The sequence below is a fragment of the Gossypium hirsutum genome, chromosome D09, assembly GCF_007990345.1.
Source record: "Gossypium hirsutum isolate 1008001.06 chromosome D09, Gossypium_hirsutum_v2.1, whole genome shotgun sequence".
Classification (NCBI taxonomy): domain Eukaryota; kingdom Viridiplantae; phylum Streptophyta; class Magnoliopsida; order Malvales; family Malvaceae; genus Gossypium; species Gossypium hirsutum.
In genome coordinates, this window is record NC_053445.1 from 41,699,019 (window position 1) to 41,722,177 (window position 23,159).

Sequence of the window (23,159 nt, forward strand, 5' to 3'; positions counted from 1 at the left end):
AAACCAAGCTCGTGGAGCCTGATGCAATCCATACAACGCCTTCTTTAGACGACAGACCAAAGGTCTCCCATCAGAACCAAGGCTAACATATCCCGGGGGTTGCTGCATAAACACCTCACTATCAACATTACCATTTAAGAAGGCATTGTTAACATCAACTTGTCGAATTAACCACCCTTTAGTAACAGCAATGGACAAGATAACCCTTATAGTAGCAGGTTTTACAACTGGACTAAATGTCTCTTGAAAATCACATCCCGGAACTTGAGAACAGCCTTTCGCCACTAAACGTGCCTTGTATCGTTCAACCGTGCCATCTGGGTTCTTCTTTACTTTAAACAACCACTTGCAACCAATAACTTTGCGACCTGATGGCATAGGAACAAGGACCCAGGTACCATTCCGAATTAAAGCGTCATACTCAGCTTGAGCAGCAGCTTGCCATTCAGGACTAGTGACAGCCTCTTCAATTGTTGATGGTTCGACAATCTCAACCGCAAGAGCCTTAGGTTTGAAAATACCAGCCTTCGAACGAGTGGTCATAGGATGAATATTCACATTAGGCACCACATCTGGTCCTGTAGGGTCAGACGAAACTTGAACAACAGGTGTGGAGGACTGAGTTTCAGAATTCAAGAAATCATGATGATCATTTTCACCTTCAGTCACTATTTCATTCATTGAGGGAGTATCACGACAATTAGTATCTGTTGGACTAACATCCACTCCAGTTTGAGGACTCAGAGACCCAGATACACTAGGTGGACAAGCATTTCCAGAAGCATAATTCCTTCCCAATAAAGGATTAGTCTCAAGAATAGGAAAGTAGGTAGGGATAGTACTCACCTCTCGTGACCGCACTACAACAAAACAGGCTTTTAGCGGCGCTTTTAGAAGGGCGGCAAAAAATGCCGCTAATGACAGCGTCGCTAACTTTAGCGGCGTTTTTATTACTAAACGCCGCTAAAGACCTGACCTTTAGCGACGCTTTTCCCACAAACGCCGTTAAAGACCAAGACTTTTAGTGGCGCTTTTCCCACAAACGCCGCTAAAAACCATGACCTTTAGCGGCGCTTGTCCCACAAACGCCGCTGAAGACCATGACCTTTAGCGGCGCTTTTCCCACAAACGCCGCTAAATGTACAATTCTTTAGTGACGTTTATGGAAAAACGCCACTAATTTTAGCAAATTTGTAACATCCGATTTTCATCCATATACAATCCTTCTTGTAACATAAAATCCAAACAAAAAGGGCAAATTTAAATGATACTTCAAATTCAATGAAAGATATATGATATAAATTGATAACTGAATTATAATTCAAAATATTCTTACAATAATAATAAAATTAACAATGTTAAAAATATTCTTACAATAATTAAATCACACTAAAATGTTTACACAATCACCTCCCAGAAACAGGTGCAACAGTAACCACAAGAACAAAAAAAAAAGAAAAATACACAAATCCAGAAACAACAGTTTTTGGCAATCACTTTTTCAGGAGTAATACCGAAAAAATAACCCCCTGATTTCAACAAAAATGACACATTACTCAGAAGTCTGCTTGCTTTGTCTTCAGTTTCAAATCTTAACTGCAAATAGAAGAATAGAAATGCACTTCAGATTCATACATTAGAAGACCAAAACCACATCTGCAAATAAATAAAAGCAAAACATACACACAATAAGTACTGGAAAATTAAACCAATACTAACTTTCAAGGTAACACTTTGGAATAAAAATAAATAAGTAAAGGTCTAATTATGAATTTTATCCCCTTAATTTACAAAACCTGATAAGTTAGTCCAATTAATTAATTGGATAACATTAATAAACCTTACTGTTAAATTACTAGCTTGAATATCAACACTTCAATATTTAATATGTAAGGAATTATCAAAAATCAACATTTCAACATGTTAGCAAAGCAGCCTGTTCCTGCAGCATGCAAAGATGATCCAATGCTTCAATAGCATAAAAAAATAAAGTTTTTAAGCATACTAAAATCCTAAAGAGAAATAAAGAAATTGACTTGGTCAAAGATGTAGAAGTTTTTCATTGGCATAAATTTCAGTTAGAACATTGAACAAATAAAAAAACTATATATATAAATATTGCAAAGTATAAATCCTGGCAATTCAATCTATTGATTAAAAATCTACCAAATAGTTTGAACTCACATGCTTACCTGCTTCCTATATTGAAAGACAAAAACATGCATTAATTTTTCTATAGGAAGTGAAATCATAAAATTTAAGATTAAATAGAATATGGGTATCTCCCCATTATAAGCTTAGATCAAACAAAATTCAGAAGAAAATCTAAGAAGATACGCAAAAAAAAAAAAATCAACATGAACCAGCTAAGGAATGAATTAAAAGAAACCCAATAAGCAGACAGAAAAAAAAGGAAAATTTATTATTACCTGTAGAAAAGTAACTTCAAGGGTGATTAATGTAAAAGCCTTTTTCAGCTGAAAATAACGATAAGAAGAGAAGAGGTGAAGGTCCAAAATCCTATGCAAATATGGGTTTACTTTTTTTCTTTTAATTATTTCTCTAAATTATTTACAAGAGAATCGGCAATTTTATTTAGGGGGTGGTGGAAAAGCAAAACCATTCGAACCGAAAATTATAAAAAAGCAAGCCAGGTATTTAAATATATTCTCTTTTAGCAACATGGAGTTTTTGGGATCAAATTCTAACAAATTAAAGTTTCCAATGAAATTCAAAATTACACCATTAAGTAAATAAGAGTTTTAAATTACCTGAGATCAAAAAACCATTTTGGGTATAAACTTTTGTACCTATTTATTAAATCTGCAATGTCATTTTGATGCTTTGGTTCAATATTAGCTGAAGCTTCTCTAAGTTCCTGCAATTTTAAAACAACAAAATTTAAAAGAATAAAAAAACAAAAGCTTTTTTCGAGATGGGGATTCAATGAGGCAAAATACCTGTTCGTCAACGACGTTGATATCACTGAGTTTACGAGCAGATTTCTTCCCAGAACTGCCCATTTCTTTTGCTAAGAAATAGTTTCTTGAGAATCCAAATTCCTCTTCCTCCGCCGCGTTAAAATCCATTTTCTGAAGATTATTCGTTCAAACAAAAAATATTTGCAAAGATAATAAAAAATGAAAATGAAAATAAAATGACATTATACATGATTGGAGTGCTATACGTATAATTCCAGTTTCGCAGCTCTTATTCTCGTTTCTGTCTAATGCTTGGACATCTTGGTTGTGGTTGATTTTGACGACTGTTATTTTCTGTCATGAAATGAATGAAAGTGTTTTTGGCCAACAACAACAACCAAAAAAAAAGAACACTAAAAGAACCACATGCTAAGGATGAAGGGATAGTAGCCCCCAACTTCGAGCCAGAAGAGGCAGACACTGAACCAGAGAGAAGAAACAGTAAATAGTAACTTTGGCTTAGATCTTTATGTCAACTTGCTTGTCATAGCCTAGTAAAAGTAAAATACTCAAATCTAGAGCTAACAGGAAATGTAAAACATACAGATAATCGCTTCCTAATTCAAGAGTTCTTAGTTCAGTATAGGAGAAGAAACAACGTAAGATAATAAAGCAAATAACTCTTGAACCATTAAGATTCATTGTTGAGTAATCTTTAAAAATAATAATAATAAGGGTCACTCCTACTTCAATAGGAGAGTAGAATTTGCTGATACTCATACAGCTACTCTTACAATTGAGATTAGCATCTAGATAAAATTCCTCATCAATAAACCAAAACCTGAACATTGTGATTACAATTGATAAATGAACATTTAACTACCTCAACTTAGAAATCACAACATATGGTATAAGATACCTAAAGGAATAAAGCTACAAAAATAACAATTACAATATAAAAAAGACAACAAGAACAAAATGTTAGGGTGAACCTAATAGAACTTAGAGAGGTAATCATGTTAGCTCCGCTTGCTCAGATTCCATTCACATGCATAGAAATGGTTGAGCTAGATAAACACAATGCCTACACAGGATCCAAGAAGTCCATTTACCTTGATATCAGTACCAGTGTATTGATATAGTCCGTTTGCTTAAAGCTTCATGCATTTGGTTCTGCTACTAATTTGTTCAACACTGTACCACGTTGAAGGCAGAAATAGATAACTTAAACAAATTAGAAATAGATAAATTAAACAACTTAGAATAGATAACAGTAGTCTCTTTATCATATCCATCACTTAGAAATACATTTGCCTTATCTATTTATTTTTAAACTACTTTAAAAAAACATTCAGTCATCCTCAAAACTCAAAAAGTACCTCAGCCAAAATGGTTAAATTAGCATTCAGCACAAGCAATTTAGTAAAAAAATTCCAAGTATTTCGATGAAAAAATACTCATTAAAAAAAAGAATTTTGGATGAATTACAAAAGCAGATCAAAGCCTTGTGCCCTGTTAAGTCACAGTGAATATCTTAACCATCAAATTAACATATTAAATTCTATCAAAATGAATGATTAAAATTGGGATTAACATATTAACCATCAAGTTAACATATATGAAATACCAAACAGGAATTAAAACAAACACATGGAAAACATAAGAATATAACTAGTTCTTCTTGTTTGTATGCGGCGTAGTCATTCTACTGCTAAAATTTCCACTTAGCTGGGAAGAAAATTGATCTGCAAATCCTTCATAATCATTCATTACATTCATATCATCATATAATTTTGAATGACAAGTCTCAATTGCTTCTCTCTGATCTTTCTATCAACAATTATTCAACCAGTATTGCCATCAATATTTAGAAATCAGAGTGACTCTAGAACCTAATTTTCTTTAATCCCCTAATTACAGATAGACAAGCTGATAAAATTTAGACCGTAAATGAACATATAAGATCTTACCTTATCCTTCAAAACAACGGAGCTACTTCCTCCTATCAGAATGGTTGCTTTTCATCAACAGGATTCGAATCTGAAACTGACTCCATAAAGGTAGGTTCCTCAATAGACCCTTCACTCTCATATTCATCCGGCACTTTACCATTTTCATTTGCCACAATTGAGTCAGATTCATCTTCTTTCTTCCCAAATAACTTAGATGGAAGAATAGATGAGACAGCCGCTTTTGCACTTCTCTTGGCTGCTTCATGGAGGAAGAGAGATTTTTGGATTTTGCTAAAAGTCCAGCGGGACTGTGACTGTGATTGTTATATGTGTATGAATCGAGATCGGTTTTTTTTTAAGTTCTGCAGAGAAAGAAAAAATAGCTTTCCAAATTTGGGCGTTTGAATTGGGGTTGAGGAAGAAAAGATAGCAATAGGCTCGGAGTAAAAAATTTTAAAGGACGTATGTTTGTAAAGTTGGGGGGTTTCAAGGGGGAAATTAGGGATTTTAGGAGGGAAAGTTGGGGATTTTATAAAAATGGCGCTATTTTTTTTATAAAATTATTTTTTGTCACATTTTTTATAAAAACGCCGCTAAATGTTTTGCTATATAAAATGGCTATTTTTTAAAGTAAAATTATTTTTTGTGGCGTTTTTTATAAAAACGCCGCTAAATGTCTTGCTATATAAAATGACTATTTTTTAAAGTAAAATTATTTTTTCTGGTATTTTTTATAAAAACGCCGCTAAATGTTTTGCTATATAAAATGGCTATTTTTTAAAGTAAAATTATTTTTTGTGGCGTTTTTTATAAAAACGCCGCTATTGCTTACCTTTTGCGGCGTTTTTATAAAAACGCCGTTAAATATTTTGCTATATAAAATGACTATTTTTTAAAGTAAAATTATTTTTGTGGCGTTTTTTATAAAAACGCCGCTATTGCTTACTTTTTGCGGCGTTTTTTATGAAAACGCCGCAAAATGTTTTGCTATATAAAATGACTATTTTTTAAAGTAAAATTATTTTTTGTGGCGTTTTTTATAAAAACGCCACTAAATGTTTTGCTATATAAAATGGCTATTTTTTAAATTAAAATTATTTTTTGTGGCGTTTTTATAAAAACGCCGCTAAATTTTTTGCTATGCGCTATTTTTTAAATTAAAATTATTTTTTGTGACGTTTTTCTTTAAAACGCGCAAAAAATTATTTTATTTGGAATAAAACGACACTGTTTTGCTATGCTAAAAATCTTTTATTTTGTCTGTTAAAAATTATTAGTTAAGTGATTTTATAAAACATTTATTATTATTTTTTATAAATTGAATTTTTATAAAAAAAATCAAGTACTCTCAAAAAAAATATCGTATATTTTAATAAGAAAAAAATGATTAAATAGTTGTAATTAATTATTAAGTTACAATTATCCAATGTAAGCAATTAATCTCTCACATATCAAATTTCTATTAAAGATTGAGACGTTATCAGATCTAATCTCCATTTTATTAGAGATATTTCTTCCTAACTAAAATATAATTATTTTGCTAGATGTTCGATGTGGAATGATTTTAGTTTTTGTATTTTATTTTTATTTGTTATAATTTGGTCCTATATATCCAAAATAGATAGTTACCTATCTGTATCAATTTGTTACATTTTTTTATTTATTAATTTTTTTAAATCTAATATTTAAATATATCAAATGGTTTAAATTAAATATTTTTTAGTCATAAACACCGCTAATGTTACCTTTTCCGGTGTTTACAGAAGAAACGCCACTAATAAATTAAATTCTTGTAATGAAACGACACCGTTTTGAAAAATTCTAAATCATATTAGCGGCGTTTTGGCTATAAACGCCGCCAAAGCTCGCATATTTTACAATTTTTTATATTCAATTATTGTATATTGCATATCAATTTTAAACTAATAATTTTTACAATTTATTATTTCTCTTTTACATTTATATAAGAACTTATTTAATATATAAATTTAAAAATACTAATTAATCTAAACCTTAAACCCTAACTCGACCCTGAATCTTTAAACCCTAAATCATTAACTCTTAACCCGAAACCCCAAACCCCAAACAACTAACCTCTAAACCTTATTTAATATAAAAAAATAAAAAACACTAATTAATCTAAATCATAAACCCTAACCTGACCCTGAATCCCTGACCCCTAACCCTTAAACATTACTTAATATATAAATTAAAATGCACTAACTAATCTAAACCCTAAACCCTAACCTAACATCGAATCTATAAACCCTAAATCCTTAACTCTTAACCTCTAACCCTTAACCCATAAACCTTAAATCACAACCCTTAAATCAGAGTCCCTAATCCATAATCCCTAATTCCATAATCTATAAACCTTAAAATTGCTACTATTGAACCAGCCCTAAATCCTAAATTAACCATATATCTACCCTAAACCATATATATTAAACCCTAAACTATAATGATAATTAAATTAAATATTTTAAAATTAATACTATCGTATCTTTTATAATTATATTTGAAATTATTTAATATATAAATTAAAAATCAATCAATCATGTACACAAAAAAATTTAAAATTATTTTAAATAATAGTATTTTAATTTCTTCATTTTTAACAAATATTTTTCTATGTTTTTTATTTCAAATTAATTTTTACATGTCATTATTTCAAATTTATCCATTTTTAACAAATATTCAATTAAAAATAAATTAAATAGTAAATAGCAGATAAAATGTTTTTGCGGCGCTTTTTCAAAAACGCCGCTAAAGCCCCGAGCATTAGCGGTGCTTTTTTTAAAACGCCGCTAAAGATCTGAGTATTAGCGGCACTTTTTTAAAAACGCCGCTAAAGATCTGAGCATTAGTGACGCTTTTTCAAAAACGCCGCTAAAGATATGAGCATTAGCGGCGTTTTTTTTAAAAACGCCGCTAAAGATCTGAAAGGTAGAAAACGATATCGTTGGGCTTAGGTTTTTTGGGTGTTTTTTCAAAAAACGCCACTAAAAATCGAGCATTAGCGGCGCTTTCCTGGAAGCGCCGCTAATTGTCGATCTTTAGTGGCGTTTTACGTAATGCGCCGCTAATGCTCGATTTTTAGTGACGTTTTTATTCAAACGCCGCTAAAAATGCCGCTAAAAGCCTGTTTTGGTGTAGTGCCGAGATACATTCGTTGGAGAGAGAAACCGTGACTCATCAAACTCAACATGTCGCGAGACAATAATGCGACCATCGGGCAACAAACAGTGATATGCTTTGTGATAAGGATTGTAGCCCAAGAACGTACACGGTTGAGATCGAATTCTAATTTATGACGCTGAAACGGGCGCAGAAACGGGTAGCAACAACACCCAAAAACACGCAAATGATCATAAGTAGGGTCTTGCCCATAGAGCATACGATACGGTGTCTTACCATCCAGCACTGATTTGGGAAGACGATTTATTAAATGAACGGCACATGTAAACGCATACGCCCAGAATTCCATTGAAAGCCCCGCTTGAACTAAAAGAGTAAGCCCTATATCCACAATGTGTCGATGTTTACGCTCGGCAACACCATTCTGTTCAAAAGTATGCGGTCACGACACACGATGAACAATGCCTTGGGACGCTAAAACCGAAGCCAATGCACAATACTCACCACCCCAGTCACTCTGAAACTGCTTGATGGTCTTGCCAAATTGATTGTAAACAAGTTTCTGAAACTGAATAAAACAGGTCATAACTTGTGACTTCTGTCGAATTAGATATACCCAAATAAATCGAGAACTCATATCTATGAACGACACATAGTACCAATTGTTATTAGAAGCAACCGAAGTAGGTCCCCATACATCAGATACAACTAACGAAAAAGGATCAGTATACTCAGTATTGGAAGCCGAAAATGGCAGCTTATGAAGTTTACCCTTTTTACAAGCAGTACAAACATCATTACTAGAAACTTTATTCATAGGAACACGACACTTATGTAAAACATTTTTAACAACAAGAGACGATGGATGTCCAAGGCGCTTATGCCATAACGAAAACAACTCACTGTCGGCAGTCGAAGTCGAACATTCTACCTGAGCAGCAGACATACTAGGAACACCATCTGGTATAGAGAACCGATATAGCCCATCATGAATATGCCCCGTCAGTAAAACCTCCTGTGTCACGTTGTCCTTAACCACACAATAAGTAGAGTGAAACTCAAAAAATACCCCATTATCAGTTGCAAATTGTGATACTGACAACAAATTTTTTCGAATAGCTGGGACACATAAAACATTAGATAGCTGAAGCAACCTAGACCGTGTCGGCAAAACACTTTGACCAATAGACGATATCATTGCGGGTGTACCATCACCCATTAAAATAGAGGACTTACCTTAATAAGGAGTGGCATGCTTCAAATCGGACGGATCCTGACAAACATGATTACTGGCTCCTGAATCAGGGTACCAAGACGACGTCCCAACTGGTCCAGGAATCGGCGAGTAAGACTCATCCCCACTCACTCTATATCGATCGGAGTTAGCATGAGAACTAGAGATCGACGGATCAGAATAATTCGATGCATGTATATCTCCCAACCTAGGAAGTCCAAAACACGGGTTTGAGGCAGAAAACACTCGCGCATGTGGCTTGGTCCGCCATGGAACTGTCGTGGTACCAATCGGATTAGCCGGATCGAGCTGAACATTATTCACAAACGAATTTGTAGGCATTGGAGGAGGAACACTTGGCCGAACATACAGCCCAATACTTGGCCCACCATAGGACGACACGCCAAACCCTCCATGCACACCATCAATTGGCCCACCAGCGTGTGGCCCAGAAGTTGGAGGCCTCTGTTCATCATGCGACTTAGGCCACCCATTTGGCCCAACTTGCTGACCTCCACGCTGCACATTGTAGCCTGCTTCAGCACCCCAATTTTGACCAAATTCTTCTGCATTTTGACCAGGTCCAACAGCACACCAATTTTGACCAACTTCTTTTGCATTTTGACCAGGTCCAACAGCACCCCAATTTTGACCAAATTCTTTTGCATTTTGACCAGGTCCAACAGCACACCAATTTTGACCAAAGTCTTTTGCATTTTGACCAGGTCCAAAATAATTTTGACCTGTAGTACAATTAACTTGATTAGACCCATAAAGCTGTTGAGCAAAGTTAGAAAGCTTTGGCCGAGTATTTGGGAGAGACGACCAGCCACCATCGCCGGAGTTAAAATTCATCGTCTGGTCTTGCGGCGGAAGGGACACCGGAGACGACTCATCACGATGATACCTGTAATAACATTTTTGAGCCACGTGCCCAAACCGAGAGTAGATCTGACACTGAAGTCGCGGCCGAAACGTCCGTCCACGACCGCGCGCGCCCGATCGTCCTCCTCGCGACGAACCATCCATAGGAACATCCTCCACCAGATTAGCATCATACACCACCTCTTGACTGGTCTGAGCATGCCGTGTTTCACATTCAAGTAACGCTTCAACCAATTGTGGAAACGGCAACGGAGTCGGAGACAACGAAGCCGACGAGACAACGCCTTCAAACTCAGACGGAAGCCCCGCAAGAAGCACCGCCGTCCTTTCCGCCATTGAAATGGAAGATCCAGAGGATTCCAACATAGCACACACACGTTTTAACTTTGCAACATAATCTCAGATTGACATGCTTCCTTTCTTGAGTGAGTGAAGCTCATGACGTAAACGCGACTGCCGTTGATCGGAATCGGCCGCAAACATTTCCAACGCCATGTTCCACACATCCTTCGCCGACTGAACATCCATAAAGGATGAAAGAATGGAGGAACTAATAGTGGAAAGAAGCCAGGACGTGAGAAGATTGTCCTGCTGTTGATACACGGACGCCACGGGATTTACCACAAGTGCACCATCCGGCGCTTCCACAAACCTCGGTGGCACAGCAATAGAACCATCAAGAAAACCAAACAGATTATAGCCATTAACAATGAATCTCACCTGTTGCTTCCATTGAAGAAACGAACCTTCATCGAGTTTCACAACATCATGTCGAGGAAGCGAATTTACCACACGTTCAGCAGTGAACACAGATCCAGGAACGTCAACAGAGTCAGACGCAGCAGAGTGTGTCGTTGCCATGATCAGTAACACCAAGCGACTGATACCATGAAGAAAACTAGGTAATCTTTGAGAATTTCTTTCCAATCTTGGAGAACTTTGTTTACTAAATGAATTTAGACTATTTGCTTGCGATAACAACTTGCTTCTCTTAACAAACTAACTAACCTTTCCAACCTTCACTAACTAATCTGCTAACTGTTCAGTTTTATTATTCTTAACAACTTGTAAAAGATTATAAAAAAATGATTCAAGGGAATCAATAATATTAACAATGTTTCCAGTAGGGTGGACTCCAGCAACTTCCTCGATGAGTAAAGTAGTGCCATCATCAATAGCTTGGGGAGTAGAAGGCAGATGATAAAGTACACTAGAGTTTGATAGCTGAGGGATTATACATGTCAACTCCGGGCAAAACTCTCTAATGGCGGTAAGATTAAACATCGCTTACATCAAAAGGATCATGGTTCAATTGAAGATGCAACGTTGTCAAGTCTTGGATGAAATAAACTTGCTTCCCTTTATCAATCTCCCCCTTTAAAATAACAGCCCAACATTAGTATCTTGCTTAGCAAATTGCTCCTTAAGGGATTCCTTCCCCTTTGGCCATTCACTTTTCAAGATTCGCGGCTTGCTGAAGATAACAATCGTTCAACTCTAGCATCCTTTTCGCGTGATCTTCCTTGACATCCAAGCTCCATTGAAGGTGTTTAGCCTCCTCCACTTGCAGCTTTTTCCTTCAACAAAGCCTCTTTCACTGAACATTTGTTGTGAATGAGTGGTCAAAATTCTCCAATAGCTTATTCATCTCCAGGTTGGCCTTAACCTGTATATCATATGATCACCTTAACTTGTCAAAAAAAAGCCATCCAAGCCTCACAATCCTTCTCAACTAGTCTTTCTCCCAAGTCAACCTATGGATATCTGATGACTTCCTAGTGTACTCTTAAAATATATCAACTTTAAACATAGTTCATTCCCAGGGTCGTAACCATGAAAATTGAGTTTAATTCACAACTTTGTTTAACCAACTCTAGAAGTACCAATTAAGGATGGTAGTCAATACTAGCATTAAGAAAGGATATGAAGGAATAAAAACTAACAAACTAAATTAAAATAGTAATCTCAAAGTTAACTTCTAATTAGATATAGTTAATGGAGTGTAACGAATGAATTAATGATATAACACTTGGCCTTTAGGATAAAAGATCCACACCCCTTGTTGATTTCTTGACAACTAAGTTTCTTATTTACTAATTAATAAATTTATTATTATTGTGTTTTAACAAAATTCTACAAATATGCAAAATACATTATTATTCCAATCTTGATGATTTAGTTAATTATTTATTTGGTTTATTATGTACTACACATAGGCAAGTAACATCATCTGTTTAATGAAGAAAATTTGCAGCCCTTATGACATTAGACATGGGGATAACTGATAGAGTTGTTTGCTTAATCAGCTTGATGGTGAATGAGGATTTATCCTGTAGAACGTAAACAAATCTCACGATGTGGGAATTTAATTTTATTCATAAGACAGACATATACATAATTAGATTTTACAACATGTTATTACAGTATATCCCCTATCAAATAAACAATCTGCCTTGTCTATATTTCTAAATAAGACGTTGTTTTATTGTTCTTCAAATATAATACTAATTTACAGAATCAGCCTAGTCATTGTAATGAGAAACAATCTCAGTAGCTTTGTAAGTGAGTCCTCCAAGCACTTCTAATCCCATGTAAACCTGAAATAATTAGCAAATCATAAGACAGTAAGGGGAAATGAAGGATCTCAAGCTCAACAAATGAAGCAATTGTCTCACCTAAAACCGATTTCTTCATTTCTCCATATCTGTAAACAAATAATCTATGATTCTACTATTGACACACATTTATATATATAGTATATCTATTATTCCACATGTGAAGGCCAATTTAACATTGTGGGAAAACAGTTCCCTTTTCAGTCAATTTAACATTGTTGCAGATAGCTTTGGCAGTTCTATCTCCTTGTTCCTGTAACTTAACATTTTGCAGCAAAATTTCTTGGCAAGGATGAGTCTTGCTGCAATCAAATTTGATTGCTACTTCAGAAGCACTAGTCCCATTGATGTTCTTATACACCACATCTTTCACTTTAACTGCAGAGCTCTGCACAAATTCAACATAATCGAGTTCATATACATTAGAGTCAATAGTAGATTACTCTTTTGCATACATAAACAAACACTTAGCATAGGTTTGCGTCACCTGTTCTTTGCATGGTTTATCTTGGTCACAATAGTTTTGGTCTATGATGATGGGGTTGCTGACGTTATTCATTTCAATGTTCTGGAATAAGATGTTGCTTGCACTTCCTGACCCGCCCTGCTCATCATTAATCATACAATATTGAATCTTAATGCCATCAGAGTTATTAAAACACATCTTGAATGGATATCGTAGATATTATTTAGAATGCTTCACTTGCCTGCCATGTCTTGATCCTCACACCATTTGTGGTTCCAGAAAGCTTAGCTCCATCCACAGTCACACCCGAGACATAAGCCTTTGAACTTTTAGATCCCAAGCTCCCAATACTGGCCTCCCATCATAACAATCGGATAGATGTAGGTAACGTATATAGAAACATTGTAAATCTAAAAAAGAAAAAAGGGCGCTAAAGTTTAGGGTTAAAGACCTGATTCCATGACCAGGGCCACAAGTTATGTCCATGGCTTGCACATTTTTGGATCCACTTACAATGGAGATACAATCGTCACCTTCAATTAAAAACGTTAAAAAAAAATCAAGTCAAAATCAATATAGAATAATAATAATAATAAATTGTAGAATTTTGGGTGGGATTCTGTTAAAGGTGTCCATGGGCCAAGACCATATATGATTGTTCAAGCTCGGTCCATGTACAGTACCTGTTCCTATTACAGAATTTGTGATCCATATGTTTTGAGTACGAGTGACATGAATCCCATCGGTGTTGGGGCTGCTCTCTGGGGCTGCCACCGTAAGACCAGAAGCTTGAACACCGTTGCATTTTTCAAAAGAAACATGAATTTGTTGTGCATCTTGGATGTTCAAGTTTTGAACTTTCAAGTTTTTGCTATGGTAGAAGGTGAGAGCCTGAAACCAGAGTTTTCATTTTACACCATCATAATTATGTTATAATTAAAATTTTTCGAGCTCGTATTTAATAGAGTGACAATAAAACTTTTTTTAACTTCACTAGACTCATGTTTCATTTCTCAGTCTTTCTTGCAACTTTAAAAGCTGGATGATAAAAGAAAAAACGACTCATTTTAACCTACCGTTGGTGCATCCTTGCATGGCTGCAAAACAATAAAAGGAAAGAAACAAATAATAATTAAACAGTTGGTAAGAGAAAGGAAGAGCATAAATAAAACTTGAAGCAAATATTTAGAAATTTTTGGAGGGGGGGGTAAGCTTACAAGAGTTTTATTGATTTTGCAAGAGTTTTGCCACCATATCTTCCCATTACCATTAATATTTCCAGTTCCACCACCTTCAATTAACAGATTATTAATACTATCAAAGATAAGCCAGTGCTTTGTATCTTCCTTGTAGTCTGACATATCATCAGATGCTTCCATGCTTCCATATATCTGCAATTTTGGTTGAAATATTGGATTATGATCCATCATTGGCTTGGCGTTGAAGTTGAGGGGGATAACTAAATTAATGGGGAGGGGGGGTTTCAACCTCACCTGGATTGTAAGATTGGAATTGCAGGGACCGGAAAATCTAATAGGCTTGAGTTGATAGCGTTTTCCTTGAGGCACCTCAAGCACAACTTCACCCTTGGACGAACAAGCTTCTTCCCAAGCCTTCTCAAATGCCTGAAACCATCATTGGTTATCACATAAAACACCCTTTGAATTTTATGAACGCTATGAACTTTCACATCTATATAGATATTTCTGTGTGATCTAACCCGAGTGTCTTGAGTGGCATCACCGGTGGCTCCAAAATCATTGACATTAACTGTTTTAGTTGATGGTGCTGATGTGACACCTAACTTCTGGAGCTGGCTAATAACTTGAGTCCTTTGTGAGATCAAATCCTTAAAGTGCCCATCATCAATGGTGGTGGTGAAATACGAAGGGTAGGCTTGTGGATCATATCCAGCAGATACAAGGTCTTCAAAGTAATTATAAGAGGGAGGAGGGGGGTCCTTTTCCAAGGAGTTGTAACGTGAGAATAAAGAGAAAATGGTTATGAAATATAGGACGACTACTTGTCTAGTTTGTCCATCCATTTGTATCTTGTTTTGTAAGAGAAAAGAATAAAAGAAAAAGAAATATGCTAATCTGATGAAAGGTAGGGGAGAATTGGTATGGTTGTGGGTTAGTTTAATGATGAGATTCTATATTTATAAAGAAAAAAAGAAATACTAAGAGAAGGGAGATTGCTTGGTGTCTTTGGGCAACACTCTTTGAGGTATGGTCTAAGATATGAGAGGTTGAGACGAAATAATCTCTGCCTTTTCTAACTCCAACATCATTCAAGGTTGAAGATTAATAAAAACTGATTTGGAGGTAATCAAAGTCGGTTTAATTTTTGTTCATCTTAAATATTTAAAATTATATCGAAATTTCATATGAATGTGTTCGTCTATTAGTACTTGGATTATTTATATTAAAATATTGAATATTATTTATTTCCATTTATTGTTGAATTATATATGTATGATGTACTTGGTGAACTTATGTTTGACAGATATACCGAAATATGGATAAGGGTACCTACCAATCAAATGCTGATAAGGTCAGAAAGAAGAATGTACGTACTCTGTAAAATAGTTTGGCAATCTTAATCCATGAAATACCGAAATAAATTCTTTTAACAATTTAAGTGTAATAAATAATTGACTTTAAAAACAATTGATTGCATGACATTATAATGAACGAAAATGATACATACCAAGGTGAGATAACTCTTAGATACGTCCAATCTTTCACATGCCTTGTTTTGGGTGCTCATTTTATCTATAGTCAATTTTATCATCTTGTTAGGAAAGGTGGTGGGGTGAAATGGTGTTAAATGTTGGAATATTTGATTCGGTGTTTTATGAAGGTGAGGTTCTAAAAGTCTGAATATATACATTTATTCCTAGTCCACATTACTCTGTCTCAATTCGAGTTTCGCTAGTTGTTTCTGTTATTGTCAATTGCATGTCTCAGATGCAATGTTAATGTTATGCAGCTTATTTGTTTGATATTATAATTGAGAAGAGATTAGATCAAGGAAAGTTTTCAAGAGTCCTGGTGATATACTTACCTTAATTATAGAGATACTAATTTTAAAGAAGTTAAAGTCAAGAAAATCTTTTTTATTTTATTCCATAATAAGAGGTTTACATGGAATGGAATTTTAGAGATTCATTCGAATCGCACTTTTCATTTACAAAGTACTACAATGCATATATAAAGACATGTGTTTCGACTTTTGAAGAAGAATGAGAGAGCACTTATTTGCTCAATGTTGTTAGGATCGAACTTTTTTTTACGAACCATTCTAAAGTGATCCTAGATTAATATATAAGAGTGAGATTGCAACTTGTTAATGTATAGGAGTAAGGTTGTAACTCTGTGAATGTGTTAAACTTAAATCATATTTATAGTGAATTACTCTCTTTGCAAGGCCCCATAAAATATGGGAAGGCAAACTCAACGAACTCTCAACTTTTAATATTTGTAATCTTTTTAAATACAAGTAAATATTTAACCATAATTCTTTAAAATTTGATGATTTTTGCAATACTATAAAACTATATATAAGGGTATTGTTAAATCATATACTGTGCAATACGAAATATTAGAAAATTGCCTTACTATAAAAGTTGAAGGAAAGGCTAATTTTCTGCCTATTAGAATTTCACACAAGGGTAATTTTGGCAATTTAAAAATATTTGAGGTTTTTTTTTTTTTGTCCGGATGAAATAAAGTGTGATTCACATTTGTATTAATTGTTTTTATATTCAAGGCATCATAAATTTATTCATATAAATCTTAGATATTAATAATTTGATTTTGTTATGTTATTCTTTGTATATAATTATATATTTTTTATTTAGAATATTATAACTTTGCATATATTTTTACATATCAATAATTTAATTTTTGTAAATTTTAATTTCTTTGTATACATGTATGGTATTTTCTCGTGATATATCATGCTTCCACAATCTATCATAATGGTTCCATTTATATAATAAATTATGTGTTTGTGTCGCGTTTGTGTTGTGTCTTAATTAATCTCATATTTTATATAATTTATTATTGTGGTTGAATTAAATAAAAAAATTATATGTTGGTAATGAATTTAAAATTTTATATAAATTTTGACACAATTATATATTTATATTACGATGGTGTAATTTTTGTAAAGCATGAAAAAGCTTACTTTGGGATTTTAGTGGTCACCGTGGCATCCATGAAAAAATTAAGATTGTTTTTGATTATTTTTGTACAATTTTGAGTTAAGTAATTTTATTTTCATATAATTTTGAGCCATATTAAGCTCAATTTTTTTTTAGTTTGGGTTTATAGATGTTGACATGCTTATACATTTTGTCATGTTGATTTTATTCTTCATGACTGATATATCTTACTTGTTATCAATATTTTTTTGTTATATTCCAATTAAATTCATAATTTATATAGTTTATCATAGTAATTCAATTTTAACTCTAAATTTGTCCGTGGATTAGGTCAAGCCTCATTGTCAAAAAACAATTTAAGCCTAAGCTTGTTTTTTCGTTGGCCAACCTAGTCCGGGCGAGCTGCTAGGCCCTTGGACAACTCTATTCCTAGCCTATTTTCTTTATCAACTTAAAAGTATTAATGAGTTAGGTGGGTATATTTTGGTGGACGAATTGGTGAGGAAAAAGGATAAAAGCATACATGTTTTTATTTCTTTTGTGCTTCATTGTAAAAATTTGAGGGAAAAAAAGTTGAAAAAGAAAGAGCACTTAGAATAGAAAAAGGGAAATCAAAAGAAAATGTGCTTGTGCTTGATTGTTGAAAATCTTTTGTTTTACTTCTTCCTTTTTAAGTATGTTTTATCCTTGCAAATGGAGAAATAAGGGATTAGTGTAAAAAGGTAAAGTTGAAAAGAAAATATCAGAGTCATCATTGGGAGAGAAGGGAAATTAATACTTATTGCTTATTTTGATCATTAAGTGACTTGAGTCTAGGTCGAGCCTTTCTTATCAATTTCCTTAAATTACCCTACCTTGACCTAAGCCCAACTACAAGCTTTAAAGACTTGGTGACTCTATTACATATTGGAATTAGTTTAAGGGAGAACGGATGAGTAATGAGTTTATTTTCATGATGTCCATGTACTTATTGTTTATTAAATTTCTAATGTACTGATGAGATTGCACAGGTGTGATTTGCACACACTTATATACAAAAGCTTCAATGTTTTAGTACTTTCAAGCTATGTGAGTTTTTTAAAAATCATCTGTGACATTAACAACATCCTCTTCAGACATATTCAAGGAGTTAAGTTATTGATAATGTTACTTTGATTTGTCTTCATAACTTTGTATTTTGTTCATTGGATTGAAGCTAAGTACCTTAGGTTGAATTTGCATTTAATGTCTTGATTTGCTTGAGGTCAAGAAAAAGTTTTAAGTGTAGGGTATGATGAGTGCTCATAATATTTATGTTTTTAGGCCTTTCCACTTAGTTTGTTTTATTCTAAAGAAACATTTCAAACATTTAGAGTAATTTTTATTATTTGCATTATTTAAATTTTCATTACATTTTATTTGTTTTTAGGTATTTAGAATTTAATAAGTGTTTTATGACTTTTTCATAGGTTAAATTGAATTTAGAACACAAGATCGAGCACGAAGGAAGGAAAAAGAGGAAGTGAAAATGAAGAAAAACAAAGTCGAGCATGATAGATTAAAGAATAAACCAGGGGAGAGTGCAACAAGATTATGGCTTAACCTAATAAGTGATATAATTGAATAGATACGGAACTCACTAAGATATGTACAAATTATGAGACTACGTATAAGATATACACCAACTTAGGTAGTGGGAGATCGATGATAGTGACGATCAACAATTTAATTAATTCCTATATACCAACTTAGGAATTCCTTAGATGCTTGTAAGCTATACAACAATTGAGAATACCTCCACCTCAATGACCATCTTAGTTATGAACCTTAAATTCATTAATAACTGAAATAGATTATTAAATTTCACTAACTGAAGATTTCTTCACCACTACATCCCTGTGAATTTTCATTAACAATCACTTTCGATTTACTTTTATTGTTTTAGTTACATTAGATTAGTTTAGTAAAAATCTTATTTCCTTAAGTTTTAGTTAATTCTAAATTTAGCAAGTAGTTAGTTTAATTAATTAAATTGTATTAGCTATTTGTTCATTCTCTATGTGGGTTTGATCCTCAAAATGTTTTCTTTAATGGAATTATTTTGTTTTAATTTTATTACTTGGCAACAATCTTGTATACTTACAAGTAGATGGGAAAAATAGTTACTCTTTTAAGCTTTAAAAGTATTTATCTTATTTTATTATTATCTCCATCATCATTTTTCGCACACCACTAACCTACTAGTTATCTATTGCTAACTAGATACACAAGTGTTGATTCAACATTTGGTGTAGACGATGATGAGGTTAAACTATATTGAACTTCAATAATAGCAAAAAAACAAAAACAAAAATAAAAATCATCCTAGAACAAAATCATCAAGAATCATTGGTTACTTGTAACCCAATATTTATCCATCATATCTACTTTCCTTCACTTAAATAGATGAAGAAGTTGATGATAGATATCACCAATGAAAACAAATAAATTTGTAAATATCACTATAAAATCAATAAGAAAGCATCAATTAAACCACACAAAAATATATGTAAACAAGTGAAATGATGAAAAGAAAGAAAAATTGAAAAGGACGAGAGAAATGGAGATGAGTTATATTTATACAATTGGTGTGTCAGAAGAGTAATTAGCACTAACAGCATTCTTAACTAATTCTCAACAAATTTCAACTAAAGAAACAAACTTTCAACTATATGATAATATTAAATAAACTATAACAATAGCAACAAACTAACTAATTCTTAAACTTAAACAACAATGTTTAACACATATTATATTACCAAAATATATATAGATAGATAAATAACTATATCAAAAGATTCATATATTAAAATTATTTATCCATTATTATAAATTTATCTAATATTTCTATTGTGTATTAAAAGTGCCCATACATAACAAAATACTAAAGTGTAATTTATATTGTTTTAGGACTCTAGTACTTAGGTTGTATGGTAATTAGTTACATGATAATATTTAAGAGTTAAGCAAATGTTGTTTCCATGCATTTTGGTTATTAAGGGTTGTCACAATTTATGATTTTTTTTATATAATAGATTATAGTTTGAGCATAATATTATTCGGGTCGAAGGTGGTATTCAGATAAAACTCTTTTAATAATGGCCAGTACTCAAGGATTCGAATTTAATCCAAATATTTGGAGAATAAGTCTACTTCCACTTCTTTCAACTATTTGTTGGTTTATAATTTTCTTTTTGTGGTAGAAATTTATGGTGAGAATAATTTTACTTGCAACCAAAATTTTGTGGTGGGGTATTGATATGGTTACTTGTTGGTCAATAGTTTTTTGAGTCAATATGTAGTTTGTTCCTTCAACTTGTTCAAAAGTACTTAGTTGCTACTTGAACTTATATTCTACCACCCAAGTTGGTACCTTCGCACTAACATCGTCACTTTATTCTGACGTGACATTGATGGCTAATTCAATAGTGACATGTGGTAGCCTCTCAGTATGACATGTGGTGGGCATAAAATAAACAATCTTTTAAAATATATAAATTAATAAAAAAATATTTTTTTTTCAAATCAAGAATAAATTTGGACGTATAGTTGTCCATATACATCTGAAGTTGGACATCCATTTGTCCAAATTCATTTTAGATACATTTTTAGTAAGTTTATATTTTTTTATTTTTTTATAAAATACTTTTTTAGGTTACTATCATTTTAAAAAATATATATAAAATATAAATTTATAAAAAGTATATAATAAATATATATATAAGTTTACAGTATATAATATAAATAAAAAAATTAAATTCTTTTATAAATTTATAAAAATTTATAAATTTATAATATATATATATAAAGAACTAAAAAGCACATCTACAATTAATTTGGATAACCATCTTTCTAGGTTCATTCTTGATGTAAATTTTTTTTTATATTTTTATTACTTTATTTATTTTAAAATTTTACATATTTTTAATTTCAAAATAATAATACCTTGATATTTTATAATAATAAAAAGTAAAAACATATAAACTAGCTAAAAAAATACATCTGGAATGAATCTAGACAAATGGGTATCTAAATTCAAATATATCTTGGCAATTATTTGTACAAGTTCATTCTTGATGTGAAAAAAATTATAATTTTTTATTTTTTTAATATATGTCTGCTACATGGCACTATTAGATTGACCATTAGTGCCAGATCAACATAAACTAACAGGGTTAGTGTGGAGGTACCAACCTGGAACAAGGAATACAAGTTTAGTTTAATTATGATACAAACTAGATACTTTTAAACATATTTAGGAGGTAAACTACATATTAACCCTAGCCTATGATTTTTTTTTATCTATAAAAAGTGTGGTTCTTATTTAAAGCTATATTGGTGGTCGAAAATTGTAACAAATTTTTTTCGTTCAAGTAACCATTTTTTCAACAGTGAGCGTTACAATTTAGTGCGAAATTGTCTTAAAATTTTTATTATTTATTAGTTTAATTAATTATGAAAATTATATAAAAAATAAAGAAGAGACAACGTCCAATCGGGACTTGCCACAAAAATTTGTGGTAACTAAATTAAAATATTCTAATGTTATATTATTCACACTTCAATGATTAGGGTTTAAATTCATTCTCTTCTATAAAGGAAAAGAAAACCTGTAATGAGTTTTAGAGTCAATCATGACCATCAAACCCTAAACAGATGATTAAAGTAGGGAATGAAGTATGAAGGGGTAGATGGGTTACCTTGCTTGTTCAAACAACAAGATGAAGCGTGTCAGTTCTATGAAGGTGTTGAGGTCATAGTTTGTTTGAGTGAAGGAGATGGCTTTGGACTGGATCATACATATATATATATGTATATTGGCGATGCAGCTTGTCATTATGTATGATGAATCTAAAAGACTTTTTTATTGTTAATATTATTATTTTCTTCTTCTTCTTCCACCAAATCATTGTGCACCAAGAATAAGCAATCCCTAACTATTGATTTCCAGTTATGACATTTGGATAACAAATTCGGTACAAGTTCTTGCAACCCTAATTCGTCATCCAAAATAAAGCAGCTTTATTTGATTTTTTTGGCACCCAACATGGTGCAATACATCATTTCCATACCATTTGTATATCGGATTAGTTTAAGGATTAGTCCAATGCAAAATGAAATGTGTAAAGATTTAATGATCATTAAAAAAATAAAGTAAATGTTTTTTTTTTCTCACCATAATAAATCTTATTTCATATCCGGAGGAGAGTGATGAAATTAAGCAGACCATGTTGTTTGATTCCCTTTGTTCAAAGCTCAAATTATTATGAATTTGAGAGTTTATGTTGATGTTTTATTTTTTTCCGGTCGTTAAAATTTTAAGAATATTTGATTTTATAATTGATAACTATAGATTTAGAGATTAGATGCCTTTGATGGACGTTGCCATTAAGCTAATGTATGGCACCTACATTTACATATATTACGTGCCATCAGTGACAATTTTGGGTTAGGCAAATCACTCAATGGGTTGTTGACTAAAATGTTTAATCTCTTCAATTAGTTATGGGAATCATATATAATTATATAATTGATGGCCAATGAATTAATAGTCTAAAATGTCTAATGGTATCTTCATCAAGGGCTTGTTCAGAATCTTTTATCAGTGGTATTAGGGGACCGGTATGGTATGTAGGACCATATGTATTTATACGATTTTTTCTGTATAAATGTTATCTCTCAATCTCACTTTTAAATAGGTTAATTGGTATATATATGGTGATGTTTGCTATCTGCTTTTTCTCCTAACTTTTGCTAGGATG

The 23,159-nt window shown here is 32.7% G+C and overlaps 1 protein-coding gene and 2 long non-coding RNA genes across 10 annotated transcripts; 1 reads left to right on the plus strand and 2 right to left on the minus strand.

Moving 5' to 3' along the window:
- Positions 1–1,293: 1,293 nt before the first annotated feature.
- On the minus strand, positions 1,294–5,376 carry LOC107891300 (uncharacterized). Of its 7 annotated transcripts, XR_005918144.1 has the most exons (7): positions 4,892–5,373; positions 4,034–4,115; positions 3,188–3,275; positions 2,961–3,092; positions 2,772–2,878; positions 2,430–2,477; positions 1,294–1,596 (listed from the first exon to the last, which is right to left on the minus strand). It is a non-coding gene; the product is annotated as an uncharacterized lncRNA (long non-coding RNA). The 7 variants fall into 7 exon arrangements; XR_005918140.1 differs by having other exon boundaries at positions 2,430–2,878; positions 3,170–3,275; positions 4,892–5,375; XR_005918146.1 differs by having other exon boundaries at positions 1,294–1,656; positions 2,961–3,275; positions 4,892–5,374.
- A 3,246-nt stretch (positions 5,377–8,622) lies between these two features.
- LOC107891297 (uncharacterized) lies at positions 8,623–10,496 on the minus strand. The gene is made up of 2 exons (XM_016816051.2): positions 9,248–10,496; positions 8,623–9,041 (listed from the first exon to the last, which is right to left on the minus strand). Exon 1 carries the CDS (start codon positions 10,494–10,496, stop codon positions 9,249–9,251), a length of 1,248 nt encoding a protein of 415 aa, XP_016671540.2. The 3' UTR covers positions 8,623–9,041; position 9,248.
- A 313-nt stretch (positions 10,497–10,809) lies between these two features.
- Positions 10,810–19,252, plus strand: LOC107891298 (uncharacterized). Of its 2 annotated transcripts, XR_005918147.1 has the most exons (4): positions 10,810–11,032; positions 11,255–15,535; positions 15,717–15,779; positions 18,828–19,252. It is a non-coding gene; the product is annotated as an uncharacterized lncRNA (long non-coding RNA). The 2 variants fall into 2 exon arrangements; XR_001682173.2 differs by lacking the exon at positions 18,828–19,252 and having other exon boundaries at positions 15,717–15,943.
- Positions 19,253–23,159: the final 3,907 nt, after the last annotated feature.